The sequence below is a fragment of the Mauremys reevesii genome, linkage group 21 (genome assembly GCF_016161935.1).
Source record: "Mauremys reevesii isolate NIE-2019 linkage group 21, ASM1616193v1, whole genome shotgun sequence".
Lineage (NCBI taxonomy): Eukaryota > Metazoa > Chordata > Testudines > Geoemydidae > Mauremys > Mauremys reevesii.
The window spans coordinates 15,838,734-15,847,807 of record NC_052643.1 but is presented as its reverse complement, the minus strand read 5'-3'; the positions used below and the strand labels follow the sequence as shown (position 1 = coordinate 15,847,807).

At 40.2% G+C, this 9,074-nt stretch overlaps 1 protein-coding gene across 6 annotated transcripts in view; it reads left to right on the top strand.

Moving 5' to 3' along the window:
* Window positions 1-9,074, top strand: part of PRKCZ (protein kinase C zeta) — a 141,296-nt gene that overhangs the window by 196 nt on the left and 132,026 nt on the right. For 2 of the 6 annotated variants that reach the window (XR_005590377.1, XM_039509140.1), the window contains exons 1-2: window positions 3-57; window positions 1,263-1,486. Coding sequence is in view for 4 of the 6 variants with exons in the window: in XM_039509140.1 (XP_039365074.1) it covers window positions 1,416-1,486 (71 nt within the window). In the remaining 2 variants the exon portion in view is untranslated. Of the gene's footprint in view, window positions 1-2; window positions 58-106; window positions 472-1,262; window positions 1,487-7,997; window positions 8,059-9,074 lie in introns of those variants that run through there. The other 4 variants (XM_039509141.1, XM_039509142.1, XM_039509143.1 and 1 more) reach the window with 4 other exon arrangements.

Here is a 9,074-nt window from a genome sequence, read left to right as displayed (position 1 = left end):
GCGGGGGGGCGCGAGCCGCACTCCTGGGGGGACCCACTTCAGCTGGCGCCGCAGCAGGTAGGAGATCGCCCTCCCCCCACCGCCCCCGTGCTGTGGGGGCGTCGCTCCTCCCGCTCGGCTGGGACCCCAGAGCTAGAGCCGGGCTGCGGGGGGGGGCACCCCAGGGCCTGCCTCCCACTCCCGCGTGGGCAAGGAGCCCCCCAAAGCGGCCGTGACCCAGCGCTGAACGCCCTGCAGGGGGCATGCCCCCAGCTACCGTGTGCCGAGCCCCCTCCCGCACGGGGGAGGCAGACTGTGCCCGGCTCCTAAGTACAGAGACCGCAACGCCCTGAGTTGGGACTCGGACCCTAGGAACAGGAACATCTGCAAACCAGCTAGTGGGGCCCAGAGAGTAAAGGGATCACCACACTTTCTCTGAACCAGAGCTACCTGGGGAGGAATGACCCCGATACTCAAAGACTGACACATCCTGTAGGTTGTGTCCCCCCCAGCTGTTACACCCCTGCTTCAATATATCCTTTAAGGGGGGGGGGCGGAAGAGAGTCTTCAGATTATTAAACAGGTTCCTAACTAGGTCTCCCCACCCCAAAGGGAGGCCAGCATGCAGCAGGAACCTTTTCCTTAGAGACCTAGTTAACATTGGTCTGAGATACAGCACTGCTTCTTCCCTATGGGAAAGTGAAAAACTTCTGTATGGCATGAAAAACGTGGGACTAGAAGAAGGATGAGTAAACAACTTTTCTGTAAATAAAGTTTCTCCAGTCTCTTAAAAAGAGCTTTTCTTGCAATATTTTTGGCCAGAAGTGGAAATATCCAAAGTTTTATTAGGAAACTTTGGGGAAAAAGTTGTTCTTGAAGCATTCAGATCCTAGGTTTGCCAATGGTGGAGACAGATTAATGTTCTGACAGTTGGAAGCTCATCTTATCTTAACATGAATAATTTTGTAAAATTAAGTTTAACTGGCCCTATTATTTTTTGACATTGCTATTTTTTTAATGCTTATCCCTCTGCTTGTTAGGTGTTTAAAAGATTTTATAAAGTTAAAGCAAGAGCACTACAAAAGTAATTTAAAAGCTGACATGTTTTTGCAGGACCAGGGTCTTGTGGCAGTGGGTAGTCTCGTTGATTTCTATGGTATATTGTGGGTAAAGTTAGTCATATGATTTAGTCATTTCAGGATCTAGCACTACATCTGTACTTTAATGTGTTTCAGTTTTTCTCTGTGTGTTCGTTAACTCTCTATTTTTGCTTGTGTGTGCAGGTGGACTGGATATCATTGGGGAAAAAAGCCTGTAAATTTCACTTGCTACTTCATTGGAATTTAGCATAACATTAGTGATTACTTGTACCCTCCAAACCAGTCAAATCTTTATGCCTGGAACATATTTGTCGTTTAGACTTCTGTTTTAGTACCATGCCTAGCAGAATGGGATCGAAAATGAATCTCAACAGAGACTTCATCAGAGTAAAAGCACATTATAATGGGTAAGTCATACAGTCCTTTCAGTGCTGCTTTATATGTGGCTTGTCACTTTAGTTAGCAGCGAACAATAGTCCATGAACTCATTTAGTAATGCAGTAACCAAAGAGTTGATGGTTCCAATGGATACTAACAAATCATTTTGTGTACAAACAGTGTTTGTAAATTTACTTGGATGTTAAAATGTTCATTTTTTAAAATTCCTGAATCTTTATAAACTAATGAGAGATGTGTCTGGCTTGTTTTTGGTTTCTGACCAAATCTGTTTTGAAACAGAAGTGTTTGATATATTTGCTGATCCAGTTTGAAGATTAATAAAACAATGTAGTCTGTTAAACCCAGGCACAGCTAATATATTTAATTGGTTTTCCTTAGGCTCCAGTCCTGCAACGAGTTCTGCATTGGCAGATTTCCATTAAAGTTAGTGGGGCTGTGCTTGCGAGCTGCTGTCCACCTGAATAGTTCTCATTGAAAGTTTGGGGATGTATGCTGTGAGCTCTTTGGGGCAGGAATTGTCTGTGTTTCTATAACACCTATCACAAAAGGGTCCTGATACTAGTTAGTGCTTTTGGGTGCTAGTGTAATGCGAATAATAATTTATAGCTGCTATTATACTTGCATAATTAGAGGTATCGTTTCTGTGGTTAAAATTGTAGACTGTGCCAGCAACTGCCATTGTTTGGCGTACTGATTTTCCCCACCACCACCTTAATGAAAACTCAAAAGGATTGTCTGTCAGAGAAATATTTAAGCAGTTGTGGGGAAAAAAGTGTTTGGGTTTTAACCACAAATTATTAGTAAATCCAGTAAGAATATTTGTCTGCTATATTTAAAATTCAGTTATTAAAAATGAACTTTACATTATTTGTTGTTGGTCCATGTTGAGTGAAATGTAAACATCAAAGAGTTACAGTTACACCTATTATGTTCACTTTGGTTTATACTCACTTTCATTTTCTGGCAACTTTGCCCCCAGGTTGCTTTTGTTGTTTGGTTTCTAACATTGTAGGGAAATGTTACTTTTTAAATTGAATTTAAAACAATCACGAGAGCACTTCTATCTAGTTTTGAATCCTGCTGCTTCTCTTTTTTTACTAAATATAACCGAGCTTAAAAGTAATTGACAGTGACTTTTTAACTTGAGTTTTGGCCTTTTTCCTTGTAAGCTAAAAATACGTTGATCCCCAGTGTATTCATTGTCAGTAATTTGGTGTTTAGTGTAGTTATGTTGTTGTTGGTTGTTCTTTTTTTCAATAAGAAACTTTGTTTAGTAACAGTTGGAAGGAGGAGGACAAAACCAGGATGAAGAATTTAGTCTTTACAGACTGTGAAAGGGAGTAATAATGTATTACTTTACTAAGGCTATGGCTGTACTGCACCTCTGTAAACCCTCTAATGTAGCTGCTCTAAGCTGAGGGGAGAGAGGTCTCCTGTCAGCTTAATTACTCCAGCCCCTGAGAGCAGCAGTAGCTGTTTAGGCAGGAGAAGTTCTCCCACTGACATAGTGCTGTCCACACTGGCACTTAAATCAGCATAAATTATGTCACTTAAAGTGGCTAATTCACACCCCTGGGCAACATAATTTATGTCAAATTAAGCTATAGCATAGCCTTAGCCTCATACTCTGTTCTGATGTGTTAGTAGGATCGGCAAATAATGCCTTGAAAACAAAATGACTGGGTCCACGGATATATAGGGAATTTTTTTGCTCCTGCAGTGAAATGTGGCATAGTCTTGTGGTTAGGGCAGCGGGACTGGAAGACAGCTCCTTGATTGTAAAACTAGCCATACCATTAACTCTCATTCTAAACATGAGCCAGTCACTTAATCTCTGTGTCTCGATTTACCCATCTGTAAAATGGAAATCCTCCAGAACCTTTCTAATTCACACTTCATTACAGATATAATTTGAACATAAAAATGTCCTCAGATATTTAATGAGGCTTTGTTTATATAATGAGGAGTCATGTTGTTAAGACTACCTTTCAAAATATATTGCAGGATATTATTATATTATATTTATATAGCTATTATATATTTAATTTGTTTTTATTATAATAGATGTGTAAGTTAATACATGTGAACAAAAATGAGCACAGCATATTTTGTGGTGCATTATTATTGCTGTTATAATGTTACTGTTGCTCAGTAATTTGTGAAATTTTGATAATCATCAGTGATTAGCGCTAATTAGCAAGGTTTTACTACCTAACAGGGCTGTTTGAGATTTAATGAGTACATGTAAACATCTTTGGGATCTTTGGATGAAAGGCTTGCACCATACAAGTGCTGCTAAGTGTGCCTAGTTTAAGTTCAGTAGAGATCTTTATCCTAAATTTATAAGACAATGTCAGTCTGAGTTTATGATTAAAGGATGTTCTCAACTTAATTATAGTAGAACTAGAGTGGTACTACATGTTTGAGATGTGCAAGCTGCTCTGAAACTGTGTAGTCCACAAATGTTATCTATCTATCTATCTATAATATGCACAACATTCAAACCCAATAAGTGTTTCCAGAATATAATGTGTAATTCTCCAAATGTTTGCAAGGTATATGTATAGGCTTTGTTCAAGAATGAAGCAGACCTTTGAATATTTGAAATTTGTGATAACACTGGATTCATTACTAAAATTCACTGGAAGGAATGTGACTATCATAAAAGGAATTAGTAAAAGCATTGAGAACATTTTTTGTACTTCCCGCAACAAGTATTCTGTAATTTTAATGAGTCATGCAGATTGTATTTATAGGAAAAAAGAACCCTTTTTTTCTTATAATTCATTCAGAACCTCTGAAGCTTTCCAGCCATCATTCTTTAATGTTGTGCTCAGCTGGAGAAGAGCAAAGCATCTGTCCCACTTACAAAGTAGGGGGTCCCAGAATTACTGAATTTTGTCTTTGCTTTGTTGACACAAAGTTCTGTGTTAAGTAACAGGTTTATGTAAAACAGTTTATGGGCTAAAGCATAGCATAATGAGTTTTTCAGTATCTGTTCTGGATTCCTGCTTCCATATCTGCAGATGTAGTAAAACATACTATTTCAGAATTAGTGTCAAGAGTTATTCAGATTGGTGCTCTAAATTTTTTAGCAGCTATTGATAGTACAATATACCTTTTTGAAATTATTGATTAAACTAATAGCCTGTTTACGTAAGGACAAGGAAGCTGCAAAAATCATGAATGTTGTGATTGTGTCTCCATGGAGTATCAGGAGCTATGGCATTTGTATTTCTTGGGTGTAACAGAGTTCCTTATATAGCAGAAATAACAGCATACAGAAACTGAAGTTTCAGAGTAGCAGCCGTGTTAGTCTGTATCCGCAAAAAAAACAGGAGTACTTGTGGCACCTTAAAGACTAACAAATTTATTTAAGCATGAGCTTTCGTGAGCTACAGCTCACTTCGGAGCAAATTTGTGTAATTTATCATTTCATTTTAAAAAACATTTTGTTGCTTGTCTAGATTATGTATAATCCTTTGAAGTAATCTGCATTAAATCCTACTGACTACAAATGAACTACCTTACTCTGGTTAGCTCTGCCCTAGCCAGCATGATTCTAACCTTTGCAATGCTTCATCCCAAGAATGCAAGAAATGCTCTTAATCCAAGTATGTGCCCAACATTGGCCCCTTATGCCGCTTGATGGAGTCTGGCTTCTTAAACCTGACTGGGGAAAAGTGCATATCTAGTGGGATTCTTAAGTAAAGTTTATCAACAAATAGTCTTCATTCATCTGTGCTCTGACCAGCTGATGTAGTTGTTGGCATTCAGATTTAATGTAGTAACTCTCAAAAGAATATATGTAACTGACACTAGTTATTTGGATACATACTGTACACAATTGCATCAGAAATAGATGCTGCTTGGTCAAAATAACAGTGGAAGTTTTTTCATCTGTACTTCTCTAATTAGTACAAAGAATGGCAGTCCACCTCCCACTTAAAGTTTTAATAATTTAAGGCTTGATCCTGCAACAGATTTTGCATCTAATACTCACATTGACTTCAGTGGGAGTTCGGGGTATGCATCCTGTGGTAGTAATATGCATTCTGGGCCAGATCCTGAAATGGATGTTTGGCATTGAGTAAATTCCATACTCAGGGGAATTTCAACATCAGAGGTTGATCTTCTAACTCAGTGGTTCCCAAACTTTAACAACCTGTGAACCTCTTTCACTAAAATGTCAAGTCTCGCGAACCCCCTCCTAAAAATGAATATTTCCAGGGATTTTCTCCTTTACCTGAGTATAAATTATAAAAGCAGTGATCTTGGAAATATAAAATTTGTTTTTATGACATGCTTATTACGCACTATTTAGTATTATTATTTATCATTACAGTATTTTTATTACCAGGGGCGGCTCTAGCCATTTCGCCGCCCCAAGCACGGCGTCATGCTGCGGGTGGCGCTCTGCTGCTCGCCGGTCCCGCGGCTTTGGTGGACCTCCCGCAGGTGTGCCTGCGGAGGGTCCACTGTTCCCGCGGCTTTGGTGGACCTCCCAAAGCCGCAGGAACGGCCGACCCTCCGCAGGCATGCCGCTGAAGGCACCCTGCCTGCCGCCCTCCCGGCGACCGGCAGAGCGCCCCCCGCGGCATGCCGCCCCTAGTACAGGCTTGGCGTGATAGGGCCTGGAGCTGCCCCTGTTTATTACATTATGAAAACGGCAACACTCTTCCAAGATCTCACTTTCATAGCTTGTATCACTTTGAATAAGCCTGTTATAAGACAAGGCTCCTATCTTTCATCAAGGAGTATCAGATGTGAAACAGCATGAAGGTATTTAAGACGCCAACTCAGAGTTCCTCCACAAGCATTCAGGTCTTGAGCAATCCAGGCAAACAACACACGTTACAACAAAGCATAAACTTGTTCTTCATAATAATTTAAAAAACAAGACTAGCTGCCCATTTAATTTGAAAAACAGCAAAAAAAATCCACCTCCCTTTCCATTTCTTATTAGGAGTCTTGAAGTTTAAATCTCCTCAGTGTGATAGATATGCTTGCTTTGATCTGCTTAGGTCTTGGAACTTCAGGGGCTCTGTGCTGCTGACCCTGTGCTGCCTGGGGTCCCTAGGGACAGCTCTGTCTGCCATTAGGGAATTTTTTCCCGAGAACCCCGTGTAACATTTTACAAACTCCAGTTTGGGAATCACTGTTTTAACTGAAAGCACATAGAAGGAATACCCAAAGTGGATGGTGTCACAGCACAGGTACATAGAGTCGAATCAGTTTTCACCTACAAAACAACATGACTGAATAGTTTGTGATTCTATCCATCTCTCCTGTGTTGTCTTCAATGAGCTAGTTACACGCTAAGTAGAAACAACTGTAATTTGATCTGTATTTCATAGTATTATTGATTTCATAGTCAGGTACCTAGAGATACATGTATGAAGGACCCTCCACAGAAGTCATATTAGAAATTTGTTGTAACTTTTGGACAGAAGATGTTTGTTACATATAAATAATTGCTGTTACGTACATGAGAGAGATCCTGACTAAAAGGTCATATGGATATTCTGCAAGTTTTGTTTACTTAATACTGAAGTATGGGACAGTGTTAAATTAGATTGACTTTTTTTCTGGATCTGTAATGTAACTTAAGTCCTTTAAAATGTTAGTTTCAAAGGGAAATAATTACATTTTTAATCTCCTACTGTAATCTCATCCCAAAGCATCTTTACAGACATGAGACATGTAGAATGTTGCCATTCATTCCTGTCCATGGGTAGTTCCTCCAGTAAGCCCAGCCTGGTCAAGTCCCTGTGTACGAAGTCCTGCCATCTATTCAGCAGTCAGCTTCTAGGTCTGACTGATCTTGTTGTGTTTTTATTATTTTCTTTGGCATACTATCATTCGTTTGTTCTATAGTGTCCACATCAGGGTAATCTTTCAGTTGCAGCGAATCCCCTTGTGATGGCGCCCCCATAAGGCTTTATGGAAATATGCTTATGAAAATGTGACATAACTGGAATATTTTTTGTGCTACATATGCCCTGTAACATATCTATGTAAAGGTTATGATCTACTGAATCTATTAATCCTATTTGTATGCATGTATCATTTTTGTACTCAGTTATGAATATTGTCCATGTACTGGCTTGATTTCTAAATAACCTTAGCAGAGCATTTGGTCAGTTCCTGGAGAAAGGAATTCGCAAAGTTAAGTGCCCAATCAGGAAGCACTTAAGGAACAATGCATCTTGGAATGCTCCAATCCACATAAGAATTCTTCCTGGAGGCATTCAAGATACCATGTGGGCAATGGCTTCTGCCTGTAAAAACTGAGAGTCATGCATGGACATGTGACTTGCCCAGGTGACTCCATAACTCCATCTTGGAGCTGGACTTTGCATAGGAGAGAGGAGGGGGTCTCCAGCCACAAGAGAGAGTCTATTTAAGCCCATGGGAGACTCCTCCATTTTGTCTTCAGCTGGCTGAAGAGAGGGCCTCTCCACCCCCCAGAGATACCTGAAAGAAACTGGAACAAAGACAGTGACTGCAAGGGGTGTGAGTAATTGCTGGACCCAGACTAAAAGGAGATTAGTCTGTAAAAGGAAGCATTCTGGAACTGGTGAGGATTTGATCTGTATTCAGTTGGATTAGATATAGGCTGGCGTGTTTTATTTTACTTGGTAGTTCACTTCGTTCTGTCTGTTACTACTTGGAATCACTTAAATCCTACTTTCTGTATTTAATAATCACTTTTTGCTTATTAATTAACCCAGAGTATGTATAATACGGGGGGGAGGGGCAAACAGCTGGGCATATCTCTCTATCAGTGTTAGAGAGAGTGAACAAAACAGATTTATTTGGGTTTAGACCCCCATTGGGTGTTGGGCATCTGAGTGTTAGAGACAAGAACACTTCTGTAAGCTGCTTTAAGTCTGCAGCTTTGGGGCAAGTAATTCAGACCCTGGGTCTATGTTGGAGCAGATGGGTGTGTCTGGCTCAGCAAGACAGGGTGCTGGGGTCCTGAGCTGGCAGGGAAAGCAGGGACAGAAGTAGTCTTGGGACATCAGGTGGCAGCTCCCAAGAGGGGTTCTGTGATCCAACCCATCACACCCCTACCTTGGTGTCACATTTTATTTTCCTTCTAACTTCATTTATTTGAATACATCATTCTATTTTTCAACTGCCATCTTCTGAAAAGCTCTCATCTCTACTGCCTCCAGCCTTCTGACGTCTGTTTCATTTAATGCAACTGCTTTCAGACCATAGAGTAATACTGTTAGTATAGTGGTGTGATAAATTTTCACCATGGTACTGAAGATAATGGTTTTTATCCATAATTTCATCAGGCTCTGTGCAGCACTTGTAGCTACAGCACATTTCCTTTAAACCTCAGCCTTGATGGAACCATCATCACTAATCAAGCTTCCTAGGTGTACTCAAGATTGTACCGGGTACTTGTTCTATGATTTCCCTGCTGCATTTCAACACTTCATCTGTTGTCCCTTTTCTAGTATGAATCCCAGGCAAGATAATGGAGTAGCTGATACGGGACTCAGTTAATAAAGAATTAAAGGAGGGTGATATATTTAATGCAAATCAACATGGGATTATGGAAAATAGATCTTGTCAGACTAA